General features: G+C 38.5%; 1 protein-coding gene across 1 annotated transcript in view; it reads left to right on the top strand.

Moving 5' to 3' along the window:
• The window catches only part of tox2 (TOX high mobility group box family member 2), a gene marked incomplete at its 3' end in the record, with an annotated part of 97,046 nt that overhangs the window by 35,645 nt on the left and 41,141 nt on the right, over positions 1–20,260 (top strand). Inside the window, exon 3 of the mRNA XM_079241771.1 lies at positions 12,607–12,666. Coding sequence (XP_079097897.1) covers positions 12,607–12,666 — 60 coding nt within the window. The remainder of the gene's footprint in view (positions 1–12,606; positions 12,667–20,260) is intronic.

The following is a 20,260-nucleotide window of genomic DNA, read 5'->3' as shown; positions in this document are numbered from 1 at the left end:
TATCCCCCGGGATGTCACAAGGATTTCGATGTAGAAAAAACTCTCTAAAATGACGCGTTTTTGTCGCCATGGAAAGCGAACAGAGAGAGTGCTGGAACTCAAACTCAAACTCAAACATGCGTTTAGGTGATAAAAAAAAACTGCACCGTTCACATGTCTGATGAGGATTCAACACTGTAACACTGTAGAAAGCTCAGAAAACTCCAAATACCATAACAGGACCCCTTTAAATGTTCTTTCTTAATTACTCTCTATGTTGGACTTACAACATGTAACCAGGTGTACTCTGCTGCCAACTCAGTGCAGCTGGGATAGACTTCCCAGCTTCATTAAATGCTTAATAGGATAGAACAGGTAAAGGAGAATGGATGCATAGACTACTATTCACGAATATGCTGAAGTGACACCTTTTCCCCTCTTGCAGTCCTTTTGCCAGCTGCTGTCAAAAGTCCAGAAAGCCCGTCCTGGTGTGGCCAATGAAGCCAGTTAGTCTTGAACCCAGAAGCATCAAGCTGGGTGGCTCAGTGTCAAACAAGTGCTTTGTGACCTAACAGCACCAGCTGGAGTTTAAAGTCCTTAAAAGGCAGATTCCCCACAGTAATGTCATCATCCATGCCTCAAAGAGTTTGGGCTAAAGCCCACTCTGCTCTTTTCTGAAATGTAACATATGTATCCCAGCTACCGCCAATGTAGAGAGAATGATGTGGAAGGTGGTGGTAGTTGAGGGGAGAAGCAGAAAACAAGTGGAAAAAAAAAGTTCAGGAAACTTTACATCTTAACACACACACTCGTCCCCCTCCGTGTCTGATGTTGGCTTTCTGTGAAATTCAAATGGCAAAAGCAGATAAAAAAATGAAAAGGAAGAAAAAAAACCTCTGGCTTTGTAGGGGAGGGTTTGGGTTGGGTGGGTGGGGGGGGGGGGGGGGGGGGGGGGGGGGGCTGCCATCTATGTATTAGTGCTCTGTAAATATTACATGAGCCCCACATTCGCTCAGTTGTTTGGCATTACTTCCACTGGATGGGTATATTATTTTAGAAACCATGCCTTGTTTATGGAGAAGCATGACCTACTTCCAGACACTCCCCTCTTTCTCTTTGGTATTTTTTTTTCCTTCTGTTCTTTCTTTCTCCCATTCTGTTTTCTTCCCTCACTCTCTCATTCACTCTCAGTCTGCAAAATCTCAACTGCTTGTCCCTACTGAACAATTACAAGGCAGAGAGACCCAAATGGAGATGTTTGTAGAAAACAACATGTGTATAATTAAGGTTTAATGAGCTCTTGTCAGGGTGGAATGTGCAATTAGATTGGTAATAGAAAATTCTGCCCGAGCGCTTGTGGCAGAGGCTGGATGTGGAGTCGGCATGGCAGCGAATGAAAGAACACTGAATTATTTTGAGTCATATTGACAGAAGAAGACATCGCTGGATACTGCATTTAGATTTAAATACATGGTGAGTGCCCAAAAAACAAAAACAGGGATTTATTTTCCCTTTCTGGTGCAACATTGTGTGTTTTTAAATGACTTGTCCTTAGCAGGTTGGTTTCTTGGACAGCTGAAGTTATGCTTCGCTGTGATTTGAATGCAGGAAGTCATTAATATTATGGCCTGCAAAATATAAAGGCTGAGCAGTTTGTTAATCAGTATCTTGTGTTTTTTTTGTTTTTTTTTTGTTTTTACCAAGAGCATATTTGAACGCACAAACTCATTGTCCAAGCTAAACGTTTTGAGAGAATCCGGATTTCATATTTACATAGAAACATAAACATTACTAAAGAAAATGCTGCCATGACATCTTTCATATTAGTCTAGCTATAGCATGCTTGAAATTTAGAAAGTGCTGGGCTCATGCTTGCTCACTTTTAAACAAATAAGTTTACAAGGTTACTGTAAAACTGGAGAGGTATCATTTGTGCTGAATAATTTGCTATTATATTGTTATTACAGTCTTCACAAATCAGTGAACATTTAAAACGAGGTGTGGTGTGAGTTTCAGTGTTCTCATTTTCAGTTTTAGCATCTCTTTAGTGTCACTCTTCAATGTGGAGGACACGGATTTTTATCAAACTGACAGTGGAGAAATTAAGTCTACAAAACTTTAATTCTTCTGATTATTTGGTTGAGTTTCAGCACAAAAATATTCTTTTTTGACTTATGGCAACGTCTTGGTTTGGGTTGGACAATGAAAGCCACATGTTAGACAGTTTTCCCTCCTGCAACAAAGTTCTCCTCTATTTGTTAGGTAACCATAGTGATGACTGCACCGACTGCCATGTCAGTTGCAGGGGATTGCAAGTGCTGCCTTGTGGTGTCCATTTTAGATGTTTATGGGCTTCTGTTACAGTCAAACGGATGTGAGTACACAGTGTTGTCTACAGACCAGGTAGCCATTTCTGGTGCTCCCTCAGCGCCTGTGCGGGAATTGTGCGGAGTGTTGCAGTGTCGTGCTGTGGTGGTCTGTAAAGTCGGGGCAGTGGGGAACATACAAACACACTTTCTGAGCTGCTATACGAAATATACACCTGTATTCTTATCAATTTTTCACCTGCTGAGGCCATTTGAAAGCTACAAGTAGCATTTGAAATCATTCAGCTCAATCTTCCTTCTTTAAAGTAAGTTATTTAAGAGAAGGCAGCTAAAACCTGGTTTCGTTCCCTGCTCCAACTCCAAACTCTATGGCTTAGGTCGATAGAATTTTTTACCTCACACTCATACCTAGACTTGTCTGTTAAATTTCATGCTTACAGTTACTCTGCATATTGGAATTAAAGTTTAGCTTTCACCTTAGTTTTGGCCTATTTTAGTGAAATCTTTAGATTCAGTGATTTTCATAAAAAAATTGAAAAAAAGTAAAAAAAAAACTGAAGCTGAATGCATTTATTTTATATACTGAGCTCAACTTCAGATTCAGTGTAATTCTACTGTACTTCTACTTCAACTATTACAACAACTACTACTACTAATAACAATAATAACAAATGTGTTCTTTTTGGTTTTATTTGACTGTGAGAATATAGCACACCGTAGCATATATCTACTATAAGCACGTTTTATCTTATTTACATTGTTTGCTGGCTTACCAGCATTACATGCCGATGCTGGATGTTCAATATTAATGATAAATAAGGCTAATTAGCCTTTTCTGAGTGGTAAGGTGTATTTGAGAACACCTTTGGTACAACTTCAAATGTTGTCGACCGTCCTTTCTGGGCCAAATACATTGATTTTTTTTTTTTTTTTTTTTGACTGAAATACTAACATCATAAAAATCATACTAAATCATAAAATAAAATATTTGTGGCCAGCTGTTCCAGTTGCCAAATCTAAATCATATCTTTTATGTAGTCATGGCATATCTTATGCCATGACTACATAATTTTCTTTAACTCAACAGTATCGTTTGTGCACCTTAAAGAAAACCATTTAAAAAGAAAAAAAGCCTTGGGATTCAAATTATATTTCAAATTCTAATGTGGAGGGTGTCAGATTCATTAAATATTTAGTGTGTGGTGGTGGTGGTGATAAGTCAGAGAGAAAACACAGATAAAATGATCATCTCTGTGGTGAAACAGCAGGACACATACTGGGCAGCAGAGGAACATCAGCCTTTGTTTTCTCTGTGATACTGTGAGCATTTTTCTATTTCTGTGTTTTTTTCATTTTAAGTGGCATAGGGACGCATGCACACTTCCCCACCGGTCCCTGTGTTATTTTAAATCAGACAGTTCTGAGTACAGTAAAACCAGGTATCTTATTACTCTGCTTTTTTATGGTCTCATCCTCTATTCTTACTGTCGATTCTCTTGCCTTGGTGAGATTACGACTTGAAGGTCTGGTGGAAAACCCACACACAGAAAAATTGTGTTTAGCTTTTTCTGAATTACTTGACTTGTCCCTGAAAGAGAGGGCCCTTTGTTGGCTTCCTCTGGGACTGCAATTGAAAGGCTCCTATTGTGTTGTAAGCACTATGATATAATGTGAGTGGATTTAATAGATTTAATGGAACAAGCAGACTTAGTTCTCAGGCTAGCATGTCATGAGAAGCATCATGTTTTCAGAGATCAGGATCATATCTTAAAGAAATGAAATAAATTGCCAGTGTGATGCTGTGACTGAAGCCTGTTAAGCTTTGATAAATATTCTTGATAATTCGGCTCATGCAGAATTTCTTTTTTCATTTTTCTTAGCTAGTGTTTGATATCTTATTGCTCAGAAACATATTATTGTGTCCGTCTTCCACCCGATTTATGTTGAAAGTCAAGGTTAGGCAGAGTGGGGAGAGCTGAATGTCAGCCATGTGTTAGCTTTGTTTTCATTGTGTTAACAGAAGCACAATGGTATGATTGTGTGGCCATCTGAAACACTACACCTACCCAGAGCTTTCGGGGTCAGAGGTGAGGGGAGATGTGTGTGCCTTTAGCCTGATGAACCATACATTTTGAACAACCCAGAAACCCAAGAGTAATCCACCCAGCATGCCATTGAAACGATTCTGCATTGCCTGCTCGTTTACATACCACATCTATTCATCCGGCATTCCTGCAGCATTCTCTCATTCTCTAACTATTAACATGACTTTTCCCCATTTTTCTCCTTTTCCCTTGTTGCTTTGTAATCTGTTACTACATTGTCTTCAGGTGCTATTTGAGGAGTGGCCTGTCTCTTGAAACTCCTCAGAGTGATTGACAAGACCATAAAGCTGAGCAATAAACCTAAGATGAATCTTGTATCTGAACACTGATAGAGGCAATTAAGTCCATCATAAGCAATAGAGAGAATACTCTTCCCTTGGGACTCATTCACTTGCATGGCTTAACATGATCCCCAGCTAAATGCCTTACTTTATTTCTCCTTTCCGCTCGCAGCTTACAGTCAAGCACAAATTGAGCTGATGGTTTGTTTTTTTTTTTCATTCCTTTTCACACATTTTGGTGTTTTTGTCTTGTCTGTCTCTTTCTGTCTGACATTGTATGTCTCTCCCTCTCCCTAGCTTTCTCTTTTCATTTCTCCTTGCTGTTTTGCTGTATTTGTCATGGTAATGAAAAGAAAAAGAAAAAAAAATCACCTGCTCTGGTGCATTTTGTGCTTTTTCAGCTGAGAAAAAAAGGGCAATTCTGTTTCTTCTCACTGGTTTCTGTGTGTTGAGGTTTAAAGGTAATGAAGACCATATTTTATCTGCATGGAGTTATATGACCGGGCGTGGCAGAGAGGTCTGTTATGGGAAAATAAATATTATAGAAGGTCTAACTTTGTTATCTTTATCACACTGGGATCGATGTGTGTGTTATTTGACAGGATACATTAAACAAGCATGTAGGGCCAGTTTGCAGTATGAACACATCCAGAGTATAAAACATAATGCACGCATACTCTAGTTGTGTGAATAAAGAGTGCAAAAATGCATGCGTGTTAGGGACACATAAAGGAAAAATACACATGCAGCAGCAGATATATTGCTGCCCTGAAATCCATATCTACTTAATAGCGAACTGCCCCCCATGTTTTCTATGCTTTGGTTATACGCGTGTGTGTGTTCTTGTCTCTTTCTGTCTATGTGCCTGCCAGTGAGTCATTGAATGCTCTAATGACCACAGTCCTGACACAGGTATTTTGACTGCTGCCGCTTTCCATCGGCACATTGACTGACATGCGATTAGTTACGCTGGGCTGAAAAAAAACTTGGGAGGCGCATGCTGTTACCATGAAAAGATTCCAAGAAGGAGGGTTAAGTCCCCCCCCCCCTCACATCTCTCCTGCCTCATCCTTCTTTAAATCTGAAACGACTCTGGCTGCGGCTAGACTCTGTGATTTGGTAGTCAGTTCATACAGTAAAGCACAGCTGGATTCACAGCCACATTATGAGAAAACCCTCACCTTCAGATCAATGCGGGTTAGCTGTGGCGCAGAATGCAAAGCAACTGCTGGAGTGCAGCGGGAATCTAGAATCGGCACAAAGCTAATCTGAAAACCTTTTTGGAGTCGATTATGCATTGATCAGATTTAACTGATCCACTTTAAATACATGTCTTATTCATCTCAGTCATTCGAGATTGCACACATTATAGAGAGCAACGATCTGCAATTAGGACTCAGTAGTGGTGGGAAGGCATACGTTTTGTTTTGGATCATTATAAAAAAAGAAAAACAGATTTTCAGTCTTACAAGTACATGGCTGGTTTGTTTGATTTTCTTTCAAAGCAACATGCTCTTAAGTAATGTGGCAAGAAGAAAAAATGTAGACCATAATATTAGAAACCATCCTACATCCTACAAACAATAACAATGGAATTAATTCAGCAAAAGCCGAGATATTTATAAGTCATTTTCATGAACCAAACCTTTCAGAGAGGAATGAAACACAACGAAGGCAGTTTGTTTGTGGTTGATTAAAAATGATCAGTCATGCTGATATTTTTTGCTCATCTGTGAGTTTGTAAATTTAATTGGATCTATTTTTTATACTGTCATACAGTTATGCTGCCTTTGCAATTTCTGTGCTCCTCAAATATGTTATGTAAACCTCCTACAAACATAAAAAAAAGTAGACGAGAAGTCAATTCAGCAAAAAAAAAAAAAAAAAAAAAAAAAAAAGAGAACTGATCCTGTATTGCATGAAAAAACCATAATGAATATATCTGACTAGTAAAAGGAACTCAACCACCAGGGTAAGCAGCTCATTTGAAGAGGAAATTAGAGTCAGACGTTTTCAATCAATTGAGATGACAAACAGGTGCGAGTGGGCGGCCTGATCTAAAGAACAGGATCTATCAAAGTCTGAGCTCCACTACACATGTTGATGTATCATGTTAAAAGCTCATCAGTCTGGAATAGGTTACAAAACCATCTCAAAAGAATTTGGACTCCCCCAGTCAACCAGAATGCGGCCTAATGAATGGATTTAAAGAACATTGATAAACACCCCAAGAGTGATCGACCAGTAAACATCACTCAAAGTGCAAGAAATGCAATAGTGTGGAAGCTCATAAAGCACTCAGGGTGACTTCTAAACAACTAAAGGCCTTTCTTGCATTGGCTAATGTTCATGTGTTTACTGTCAAAACACTGGAAGTCTGCGGAGTAAAAGCAAGTATTCCCCAAAATAAGTATCATCGATTCTCTGCAGTTTAAAGAATAAAGGGAAATACTGCAACAAACAAATGTAACAGCCTTGTACCGAATGTGAAACATGGTGGTGGCACTATTATGATGTTGTCCTGCTTTGCTGCTTCCGAGCCATCAGTGTGCTGCCGTTGTTATTTTAAATAAAAATGTGAATGAATCGGCACATGTCGTGTTATTTAAAATGTTATTTAACATTAATATTTCCTCCATTCGTTACAATACAATTTTCACAACAATATTTTAATCTTAATATCTTCATTTGTTTGACTACGTTTTGTTCACATGTTCAAGTGTCATTATATCATAGCATGCAGCACAATATAGATCTGATGCATTAAGCTTAAGCAGTAAACTAACCTAGTTACATTCACTGTCATTTTTCATTGTGATTCTTATTTACTTAAAAAAAAAACGTGTTTTTCTATAAAAAAATAAAATAGTAAGATTAGGTTTAAAGTCTGTAGAAAATGCTTTCTGATATGCTGCGTTCCTGTCAACTGTTTTATAACCTCAATGACTGTGTGCACTTCCTGCATCAAACTGACATTGGTTTGGCTTTACGCAAACACAAGGTTATTTATAGCACCTCTCCCTCTTTATTTTCTCCATCCTGTTCTCTCTCCCTCTCTCTAACTCTCTCCTCTCATCTGTTTGCATTTCTGCTATTCAAACTGGAGTCTGATGTCAAGTGCGTCAGCTGTGCAGGCCTCGGTCATCCCTTTTCCTTCTCAGGCCTCAATCCATCTTAAGAATTTCTCACTTTCCTTCCTTCACCATCTTCTCCATCTCACTGTAGCTTTTCATGCTCTCACCTTCACTCCCTCCTCCCCACCTACTTCCCTTGTCCGTGTTTTCCTTTGCTCAATTGTTTTGTTGTAGATTTGACCACTATGATTAATGGCCTCAAAGCCTCAGGAAAGCAAACACGGAGAGACACGGCATACTTGCCCTTCTCATGCAAAACTCCGTCTTCTTATATGGAAACTGCTTGTATGTTAAGAGATTTAAATAGCTGGAGCAAGATAATTAGGTACTCAGATTTTATATGCACATCTTTTTATGTTTTGATACCTGCCTTCAGTATTATATTTCTGGTTGAAATCGTGAATTCTTTTTCTGGCTCAAGTCCGGCCGTTGATTTGTTGCACATTAATGCACAGCATAATCAAATATTTGGCATTGCTAGCTCTCATCTTTGACCGTTTCTTCTTTTTCCTATTTCACCATTATTAAATTCATCCCACAGGTCTGTTAAAGTCTTTACAAAGCATTATTCATGCTGTACGTAGAAATAGATTCAAATTTAGAGCCTTCCAGGGCGCTTCACTGTTACATATCCTCAAATTTAATTCACTAACAAATATAAAAATATACAGCAAGCAGCAAGCCTGCCTTTTGAAACAAACATGTGGGTCATGCTTTCATACCATTTAGATATGACCCATAACAGCATTCTGTAAAGTACAACCTCTACAAGCAGCCGAAGGGAAATACAACTCATTTAAGCATTTTTAAACACTTAGATGGCACATTATTTGCAGAGCTTTCAATCATTCACTTACAACATTGAAAGTCATATGCACGTTCATTACTGCCATATAACACCTGTTTTTCCAGTTTTGAGACATGCACAAGTTATACATTAGTGATGGTTCTCAAGCATACAGTTATTTTTAGGTGCTTGGAAAGGTTACTGGACCATATTTTCTGGGATTCATCCACTCTTGATCACTGCTCAAAAGTTGTTATAACTTTAGCTGAAGATGCCTTTCTGAATAAATCTGATCTTCATCCATTCACACATGCAGTGTTGTCAGGCCAAACCAGTTTGACCTTAGAACAGCCTAACTGTGAATGGGAATCTCCCCACTAACTAGTTTGAAAGACTTTTTGTGAAGCGTTTTTTTCACATGAGAAGTGAAACATCTTTGAGAACCACAAAATGAGATCTACTTGCTTCATTTTCCAGCTCCGATCGATGCATTTGAGGTTTTTCTCACTTCCTGATTAGGTTGAGGCAGTAACATTACTTGACTAGTGTTAGAATAAGAAGCTATTTGGTTGGGGGTCAGAAAATGATTAACGCTAGAGCTTAAATACTTTCTTTTTACAAAGTGACCATTAACATTATAGACATCATTTTAATGCAGCAGTAATAAGTTTAACTTGAGGTTCTGCATCAAAGGTCAGCACTGCACCGGGAAGTCAGTGTAATTGGCAAATTAATATTTACAAGTTTACTAACAAAAACACAACTTCTTGTTTTTTTTCTGAATGCAGCATTGCAGCTTAAATGTACCTGCTGTAAATATCCAGCCATTAAAAAAAACATGTCCCTCTGCTCATAATCTGCTTAGGTACAACCAAAGCTTATCACCTACCTATTAATTTGATGAACAGGCATGTGTGGCATTGTTATCCTATCCTAGGCAATGAAGTTATTAATTCATTAATTTGTGCATTTTCTATACCACTTAGTCCAGTTAAGGGTCACAGGGAGGACTGTAGTCTATCCAAGCAATTAGCAGACAAGAGGCAGGGTACACCCTGGACAGATTGCCAGGGCAATGAAATTAATAATAATAATAATAAAAAAAAAACATGGTAAAATGATTTCCTTTAACAGTCTATAGTTTTAGAGTCTAACTGGTAAACTAAAACTGGCCCAGGTGTTAGCCTGGATCACTTCTACTGCTGCTGCATCTGTACAGTAGCTGAGCTGATGATTGGCCAACCATACAAGTGCCAGGGAATTGTTAATTTTACCTTTCCTCTCAATTTAGATGCTTTTTATTGTATTAAGTCTTTCCTCAGTGCTTCTCTCCCATTGTGCAGCAGCACAGCTGCATACACACATTGCACCACAATTTGCTCTTTAACATTTTTACAACTGTTTTCCTTTTTGAGATCCGTAGGTGTGAAAATACCCTTTTCCTAGATACTATCACATCTTGCAAAGTGTGATTAGGCAGAATGTAAAATCATTTTCACAAAGCAATAAAAGAAGGAAATTTCATTTATGTTGCAGAGCACAATGGTTGTAGCTCCAGCTAGCTAATAGTGCTATCAAACAGATGTCATTACACCACGACTAACAGTCCCATCAGAGGCTGAATGATATGCTTGGCCTCAAACTGAATAATGTTTAAACTAATTACTTTGAACTGCAGTTTGTTTACCGCTCAAAAGTGCAATGGAAGCCTCATAAATGGCAAGAATAATGAAATAATCATGCAAATAATTCTAACTGATACAACAGCTTAATTGCTGGAACTTGTGGCCCATGACATACAATAAAACACATCATTTGAAAAGACTAGTCCTTTTTCACTTCTTAGCAAAGCTTAAGGAAAAAAAAAACCTTCAGCAACTTCCTGTAGGCAGATCTCCATCCCATTATTTTATTCCACAGTATCCACAGTAATTCATCTCAGCTGCTACCAGCTGTCTTAAGGTGTGTTTTGTTTTCTCATAAATGCTTGGTGCCAAATGGAATCAGACAGAGAGGCAGGCAAAGCCTCTGGGAGTGTGCTGTGTCTGTATCTTTCAAGTTGTGGCCTCCGGCTGTGACCCCAGTGTTAATCACTACAGCCAGAACAACCACGGGCTCGATTGCCAAGACTTCTGCAACAGTCATTCTGCTCTCCTCCTCTGCATTTTTTTCATTCATGGTCTCTGTGTTCGTTCTGTTATTATTTCTCTCTTTCACCCCCCCCCCCCTGACACACACCTGCAGTATTTCTCCTGCTTGACCTCCTACTTACACAGGATTGCTGTCATTCTCACCATTAGCTCCTTGTCTTTCTCATCCTCTCGCCATATCCTCAAACTGTCACCTTTACTTCTAGCTTTTGCCTTCACTTTAGGCTTTTTAAACTTGGTGTTTCTGTGCTGTAAAATTGCAGGGTTGTCATCTTCTTGTTACCTTGACAAAGTGCAAAAAGAGCTAAAGATTGTTCCCACATCTCTGAGTCTGTCTGGTTTATCACTAGCTGGGCGGCTGGTTGGGAGGGATGGTAATTTGTCAGTTTGTGATTTATTAGCCATGATTCGGATTAGTTAAAGTAATTGGCTTGGTGCAAAACAGTTGGTTTGGCAAGCTAAAATTTAAGCAGTTTTCATCTTTTTTTAAAAAACTTTTTCACATGCTTGCATGTGCTTTGTCTAATCTGACAGACAAGTCTTTGGAGGTTTTACTAACAGCTTCATATCGGGAAAAACGGTTAATCTGTGACAGTACAGCACACATAAGAGGGAAAAAAAGCATCAAAAAGTGACCTCCTACTGCTTTAAAAAGTACTATTTTAACAGAAAAAATTTTTGATTATCTGTCTAACATGGAAAGTAAGTGTGAATTTGTAGCCATTCTTGCAAACTGCAAACACAAGGTTTGCCTGTAAGTCCATACACAAGTCGACAGTCTGTGTGTTTAGCAAAGAGACGCCTGACATCAGCAGTGTTAACGTGACTATGTTAACGAATGATAAATAGAGTATTTACCTTACTTAAAATCCTTTTTTTTTTTTTTTTATTAGAATCCCTACATTTGCTTACACAACACTCAAGTTAAGCTAATGTCAAAAGTAAAACATGACTTATGTAGTCCTAAAGAAAAATGTTAAGGAAGCATCCAAGACATGAGGATAGGTCTTCTAGGCACATCGTACATCTGTGAAAGATTTTATCACTGACTAAAAGACAGTCCATCGCTCCTATCCTTAAAGGCAGAAAGATACAGCAATGTTGCAAAATTTATTGAAAGCTTACTGTTACTGTAATATCAACAAGAGCAATGTCAGCATTGCAAAGACAACAATAAATTCGCTTGAAATTTAGGTATATATGGTATATTAATTTGGGTTGCATGCCAGTTTGGGAAGGTTCTGCTTTTTCCATATTCTATAATAACCTGCATGTGCAGATATAGTGGTGAAAGGCACCACTTATACAACTTTTACAACTGACATTAACAACATATAGTGAAGTGTGTCATTCTTTGCAAATCATGTGTTTTCAGTGGCGATAGGATATCATAGATTTCACCAATATTATGCATCTCTAGTGCGCACTTTTTCCATCCATGCTGGAAAAGATTGAGTGACTGGCCAACTGGCTGACTTACTAACTAGACATCCACAGGAGCCAACATTGAGCTCCCAGTGTTGTGATTATCACTCTGTTGTGCCTTTGTCGCTTTGTCGCAATCGCAACAGTTAGGTGTGTGAGCACTTGCGCACACACTTGCACACTGTGGGCAAGCTGAGACGGAGAGTCTGAGTTACACAAGCGTTGACAGGGCCTAATTATACATGTCTCTAATGAACTGTAATTACTGACATCCACCAGAGCATTGAGGTCTATAAGCCGAGGACTTGCAGTCATTACACTGCTGTGTTACACCGTTTCTGGATCTCCACTGCCTGACTGAAATTTGCTGTCTCTGTAATCTGCCTCACTGTTTTTGTCATTTATCTCCCTCTTTCAGTTTGATGGTGACAACATGTACATGAATGAAAACAACCACGAGTTCCTCCCACCAAACCAGGTGAGCTCAAAATTGCTTTTCCTCTTATTTCATCCATTCCTCATGACTGTTTACTGAACTGGTGCGGAGTAATTTTTCTTCTCCCACAGTTTATTCTTGTTAGGGTGAGTGATAACTTCTTGTTCCTGAGAGCAACATCAGCAATATGTGACATCAGCTCAAAGTAAAAGCATGAAAATCTTATCAGACTTTTACAGTTAGAGAATAAATGAAGTTACGTTTTATTATTTTTTTTTCCAAAGAAATGTTTGCATAAGATAAATACACAGAGATAAATTACTTATGGTTGAGACAGCATTAACTTTCAGAGTTAATGTTAATGTGTTGTCCCAGAGTTCATCAAATAGAGCATTGTCTCAGTTTAATTGGGTCAGTTGAACCTATATTACATTTGTTATTTAATATAATATTACACAGATGAGCAGTAATTGTGAAAGTATAAAAAAAAAAAAAAATATATATATATATATATATATATATATATATATATGTTAAAAAGTAACTTTTCTATTCTTACGACAAGTATTTAAATTTAATCACGCCAGCCTTAGTTTAAATTTATTTCAAGTTTACTGAAAATATACAGTAAACCTACAATTGTAGTTAATATTATGGATAATACAGTATCACTGTTACACCTTGCTAGTTAAAAAGGAATAAAACCAAACATGCAATAACAATATTATAAAAACTTAGTAACCTTTTAAAAAAAGGCTTGGAGAGTGGCCTTTCTGTGTGGAGTTTGCATGTTCTCCCCGTGTATGCGTGGGTTCTCTCCGGGTACTCGGCTTCCTCCCACCGTCCAAAGACATGCATGATAGGTTAATTGGCCACTCTAGGAATGAGTGTGAGCGTGAGTGGTTGTTCGTCTCTCTGTGTGGCCCTGCAATGGACTGGTGAGCTGTCCAGGGTGTGCCCTGCCTGTCGCCCAAAGCCAGCTGGGATAGGCTCCAGCTTCCCCGCGACCCTGAATTGGAATAAGCGGAAAATGAATGAATGAATGAATATTAATCAAAATGTTATTCTTGTTTTATAGATGGTTATCCACATGTTTAGTCACCAGTAGTGCTTTTTCATTGTTTCTGTTAAAGAGACAGAAGCTGGATGTAAGCATTTTTATGAAAAGTGCCTTACAGATAAAGTTTGATTTGATAGATTGAAACCAGAGACCTTTAATCAGCCAAAAATATCCAAATGCCACAAAAAAAAAAAAAAAGGCACTGGGAACTTCTCTCAGAGAATGAACCATTAAAATAACTCTGTCATCATAAAATTTTAATCCACTTTATTCCAGCTGTGACATTTTCCTCACACCATTTTTGCTCCAGTAAAAGCCAACATGCAAAATGTTTTGGCCTCACAGCAAAGGATTTGTTAAGTCTGAATGGAGAGCGAGTACTACAGTGCATTACAACCCTGCCAAATACTGTAGCACAGCTGGGAGTGAACAACTGGAAGACCATATGGTTGTGTTTGGACAGGGGGATTTGTGGAGTTGGGAATAAACCCATCTGACATACACAGGGGAGCAGGGAATTTGTCCCTGTCAATTACAATTATTAAAAACCAACCCATGGGCTACAGCGAATGTGTGTTTCTGTTGCACTTCATGTTTCTTTAAAATTCTTAATGCCTTGGTTTGTTAAAAATGTGGCTCGCAGCCCAGAATGAGACGCAGAGCTGCAAATGTGGCCTTATTCTGCAAGTATAGTTACTTAAATGCTTGTGACAGCAAATGTATCTGCCACAAAGTGATTTTCATTGAGATCTGGCTGCTTTCTGACAGCACTTCATGCAGATATTGAGCTGTGAATAAAATCCCAAGAACAACAGCTATTATCGACCATTTTGATTCAGTGCATGCAGCTGGACTGAAGTGCTGATTGGCCAATTACAAGTCATTCTGATGTTCACAGTTTTTTTTTTTTTGTCCCTGTATAACTGATGGACAGATGAAACATTACAGATATGGCGCTGTAGATGGACACAACATTTAGTGGGAGAAAGGAAAGTAGGGTTCAGGAAAGCAAGAGAGACAGATAGAGGGAGAAATAGCGTGAAAGGCTGTGATGGATGAGAGACGATTTCGCTTTGCTCCGTGTTATACTTTGTTTACTCAAGATCCCCTCATATTTGACATGTGCCTTGCTCTATTCTCCGCTTCACCAAGTTTAGCCTCTCCTTCCCTCTGACAGCTAGAATCAGGGAGGCCTTAAGGGTGGACACACACTCTGACAACAAAACACAAAAATGGAAGAAATAGAAAAATGTGCACCTCTGTTTTGTTGTTGTTGTTGTTGTTTTATTTTTGCAATTCTGCATCACACTCTGATTTTAAGTACAACGTTTCATGCATTCACACTGGAAAAGTATCCTCCCAACAGATTGCCATACATGTTGATTGACTGAGGCAAATGGGTACTATAAATCCATACACTGCTTAAAGGAAATGTATTGTTTTGTCTTTGCAGTTGCACAGTAATGAAATTCAGTTTGCAGATTAGTTGTAAAACAAATTTTAAAAGGTAAGTTTAACTAGCATCCAATACTTTCTTGGCCATTTTTCTCTTTGTAAACTGGGCACGTGACTCCTGATACGTCACGTCCAGGGATACGTCAATGCGGAAAAAGTGTTTCCATTACCCTTTTGCGATGTACTACTAAATCAAAACATCTGAAAAATCATGTCATGACAGCATGAAAACCTTTTAGCAATATTTGAGGTTTTTCCAAATGTAGGTGTTTCCATTACACCTAGTTTGTTCATTGCAATATTTATGTTTTGCACAATTCTAGAGGTTACAGAATCACAGCTTATGTTCAGTTAATGTGTCCGTTAATGTTACCATGCCATGTTCACTTAAAGATATTTTTTAACAGCATGTAGCTCTGCTTCATTAGTTTAATGGGTTTACACAAAAACATAATACATAAGTATAAATCAATCATGCTCTGTATTGATTTAGCTTCTTTTACAATAGAATTGACTTGTAAAACTAAAAAAATCAGAAAGATAAAATAACTTCAGGACTAATTTTCTTTTTTTATTTTTCCTTTTGTTTTCTTAAAGAAATACGCCTAATAGAAGCATGGCTAACACATTTTCAGCTTATTCCATCTCGAACAAAAGCAAATCACACTGCCCAAAGCTGACTGTTCTCTACTCTGTGTTTTATTATTACACTTATCTTTTTTTCGCCGTTACTTTCCGACTCCCCCTCTTTTGCTCATTCTCTCACTGTTTCTCTAATTCTCTCTCTACCTTCCGCTGCATTTAAATGCATTTGGGTCAGTGGTTTGGCTTTAATACTCTATGAAAGAGCTTGGCTGACTCCCACTTCAGTTTCTACATGTAATTGCTGTCTTTAATGTGGCTCACCTATATGAAAAGACTTTATATACATAAAACACTTTCATATAGGTCATAAGCTTGGCCTTATTCTGTAATCTGGCCAAGTAACCACATGAAATAGTGCATAGTTGGGTATCTTTTTATAATGAGTAACATGGAAATGGGGTCAGTGCCAATGTCATATCGATGTTCCCATGAGCATTGTTTTCTGACTCTGCTTAGTCTGTATTGTTTCTTCCAATCTCTCTCTTCCCCCTCAGCAGAGTGACAAAGTGTTACTGATTCAATGACAAGGCCATTGACCCTGGTCTTGGCATCAACAAGCTCTTTGTCTGCCCCTGTGGCAAGTAAACCAGTCATGGCAACATTGTAGAAAAGAGTAACCATCAATGACAAAGTGCTGTGGCATCGCCGAGGTTTGATCGCATGAAAGCGCCACATTGGGTAATAAAAGATTGCCTTCCAAGTAAAAACCTTTGTTTTCAATCCATTTGTTGTAAACCTTCACCTGAAGTGAGATTTCTCTTGCTAATACTAAGCAGAACCGTGCATCGAGCACTATCAAAGATAATTTGCTGAAGAGATGCCTTCTCATAGCTCCACGAAAAAAGTGAAAGAAACGGTACACCTCATCAGCACTTTACCTTGACAATGTTTTCCTTTGATGTCTTTTCTTCCTGACTTATGAATTAATTTAGCAGAACTGCTGTTTGAGAGAAATATGTCACCGAAAAGAGAAAAAGGAGGAGGAAACTGAGTGGGGGGATGGTAAAGATGGAGAAACTGCACAGGGGAATAATTCAACTAATGGAGTGACTGTTTGGATATTCAGCAGAAGTAGGCATGGAGATTATGATCTTGCAATTACCGTAACAAGGTTTTATTGATTGGCTGCTGCTGTAGTGTCTGTGCTGCTGAGATGCTGCATGGGGTTTTAACATGCACAGTTTGTGTACGTGTGCGTGCGTGCGTTTGTGTGTATGTAACCCAGCCAGTTACATCATAGTAGTACTACCAGAGCACTACCAGTACAGAATCCTGCTCCATGGTTGCTATACCATTCAGCTGTGGCCATTTCCTGATTATCCAAGCTGAAATATTATGGATTGCTGAGTTAAAAGGGTCTTTTTGAATGACTGGTGATAAAGTAGACTACATTTGCATTTCAGCTCACTTTTAAGTTAATGCATTGCCCTCCTTCCTCTTTGAATAAAATGATTAAATGCAGGTATAAAATGATGGCCTCTGCCAACCAGTGATGGGAAAGTTTATCTGTTTTGAAAGTTAAGTGTTCAACTAACAATTAAAGAGTTTGATGTTATTTCTTCGTATCATTTTGTAAGCAATTTTTAAGAGATAAGGCACCCACTTGAGTGTTGTAATTGTAATTGAGGAGGCGGTTGAGTACCAACATCAAGTCTGATGGTCACAGAGGCGATCGATCAATTACACTTTTTTTTTTTCCTTTTTTTAATTGTGAGGCAAACAAATGTGATTGTGATTAGACTGATGAGGCCAGTTGACAGACTTTGGATCATAAAACATGTTATGTTTTTATTCATCTTGCTTTTAATGAGAGATTTAGAGTTGTAAGAGGTCTTGTTAACAAATTGGAACAGATATGAAGTCTGTCACATTATTCAAGTGCCTTAAATTTTAACTCCGGTCTTATGAATATGATTAAGCCTCCCTCTAAAGCTCCCAGGTGTCTCTCATCTCCCATATGTTTCTGATGAGCTATTGTAGAACATGATCCCACAGTCTTTTATGTCCAACCTTTGACAAATCTATCACCTCCTTCCTCTGTGCCCTGAATTAAAGACTCATTCCACCTTCCCAGTTTAGATGAGTAATTCTCTTGTTTGGCCACAGCCCAAACCCCAGCCAGCATGTCTGGAACCTCGCTGGAGTCTGATTGGTCAGATTCAGTCGTGTGTGACTGACAGGAAGCTTGCTGATTGGGGGAGACAGTATCTTTGGATCATTGCGCTGATTAAAGCCTTGCAGCGGTGGTTTGTAAACTCCCGCCGTTTGCAGTACCCAGACTCTCACCCCGGCCCTGCTGGTCTGAATTACAGCTTGGTCACATTAGTTTGATTTACAGCTTCCTCATGCTGTTTAGATTGGAGCAGGGTAACGGTGCGGTAGGCTCCTCCTCTACACTTCCACCTGCCCACCTCCCTCAACTTTGAACCTCATCGTCCATTTGTCACTCCAATCTTGCCAATTCTAAATCTATCCCCTTGTCCCTCTTTTTCTTTAAAAAAAACTTTTCCTACTTTCCTTCTATTAAACTCCTTTTTTTCTATTTTTCTCTGACTCACCCCTTTGGTTTTTCCCATCCCCCTGTAACTCTTCTTTTTATCCTTATTTCATTGCACGTTCATGCAACTTCTGGTAACATCCCCTTACCTTTCCTACCCGACAACCCTCTCTTCTGTCCCCCAGCCCATCTCTTTCTCCCTCTTTCACTCCCTCACTACATCTTTTGTGAAAATGAAAACAAAGAGCAGCCTGCCAAAATATTTCTATAGCCATTCGCTGACGAAGCAGGTTGCGGAGACAAAGCAAAAAGATGTGCAGGCATATTTGTCGCTGCAGCAGAAAGATGGAAAGCTCTCTGCCCGTGGCCTTTTTTTTTTTTACAGCCATTTGGAAACTCCCCGCCTCACCCTGCTCTTGCCCTGTTTAAAAGCCCTCTGTTTAGAATACTCCTCTGACATAGCACCATGTATAAATGCACAGCTGTATATTTGTGTAAGGCCCTCACTCTGCCAAGCTGTCCATCCCCCTGTTGCCTTAGGTGATCAGTTGAAACTAATGGCAACCTTAATGTGTTTGTGTGGGCCTTTCACTCCATTGGATAAAACGATGGAGACCAAACACTCACCCTTGTGCTCAAACACATGCCAGAGTTCTGTAAAAGACATTTAATACAGCCTGTACACTCAACCATTTTACAGCACAACACAACAGCTGTGTGTTTTAGAAATAAAACTTCCAAAGATGACCTTGAATTAGTTTCCCCTAATGGTTGTGGAAAAAATGTTATGGGCTATTAGAGAAAAAAAATATCGTACATGAACCACAATTTCTTCGGAAAATGTTTGCTTAATTATCAATGCAGTGCTGACAACATTTAGCAGTGAAATATTTCCATTGTTTAGAAAAAGTTTAGAGTTTTTACATAATTTCTCTTAATGGATAAGTGCGCCGCATGGTGGCAGCAAACTGTAGTAGGTCCTATCATACAATCATTTGGAAGTCAATTACAGTCAAGTTAATTTTTCAAGATCTTTTCATGCTGGTTCAGAGGCTGTGCTGCTCAAATGATTTCTCTGTGTACTTTGGACTCTTTCAAAACTTGTTATGAGGGGTTTCCATGGCAACGGAAGAGTTGTTTACCAGCAGGATCAAGTGATGAAGCCCTCCAAAATCAAGATAATCAGCAAAATAACATAACAAATCTGAAAGGAATTGAAGAGGAAGCAAAGAGGAGCATTAACAAGACAGGGAGAAAAATGGTGGAGATTTAAACTATTTCTCCCAACCCTTCCAATGGAGATTGCAAACAAAACAGACGAGTTTGAGGTGCTTTCAAGATTTCGAAAAGAATTCAGGAAATGCTGTCATCTGCTTTATGGAAAAGTCTTAATTTGTTTTACTGTAGTTTTTAAAACAAATTTAAAAAAAGATTGTTCTAATTTAAATACGTTAGCTTTTAATGTTTACTTTATGGACATGCAGGAATAATACAGCCATTGCATTTGATTATTGGATGGGAATTAATTTTTTTCTTTGAACGAGTTAAAAAAAAGCTAAAGGATAATCACTGGTAGTAACTATCTTCGCGGGTTCTTGTGATACAATTATCTTTTTATATTAAATACAACAGCTTTCTTATACTTTCATACATTTAAAACAACACAACATCATATATTTGAAAGCATTTATTTATGAGTATAATATAGTCTGAGTGGATAATTTGACGTGGTTAAACTTGACAGTTAAGGCTTCAGTATAGTTTCTGCTTTTCTAACCAGCAGAAATGCTGTTCCACATTAAGCTCCTAATGGTTGTTTGCTTCAGTTGAAGAGCAACAAGAAAAAGTAGCGAAAGCCTTCAGGGCTTTCCCAGGTGTAAGAAAAACAGCAGATCCAGTCAAACCTGGAAATCATAATGATCGTAGTTTACATGTAACATTATCAAACCAGAATTAAACAAAAATAAATCAATAAATTT

This window comes from Telmatherina bonti (assembly GCF_933228915.1).
Source record: "Telmatherina bonti genome assembly, chromosome: 6".
Lineage (NCBI taxonomy): Eukaryota > Metazoa > Chordata > Actinopteri > Atheriniformes > Telmatherinidae > Telmatherina > Telmatherina bonti.
Note: the sequence above shows the minus strand (reverse complement) of the source record. Positions and strands in the feature narration are given on the sequence as shown.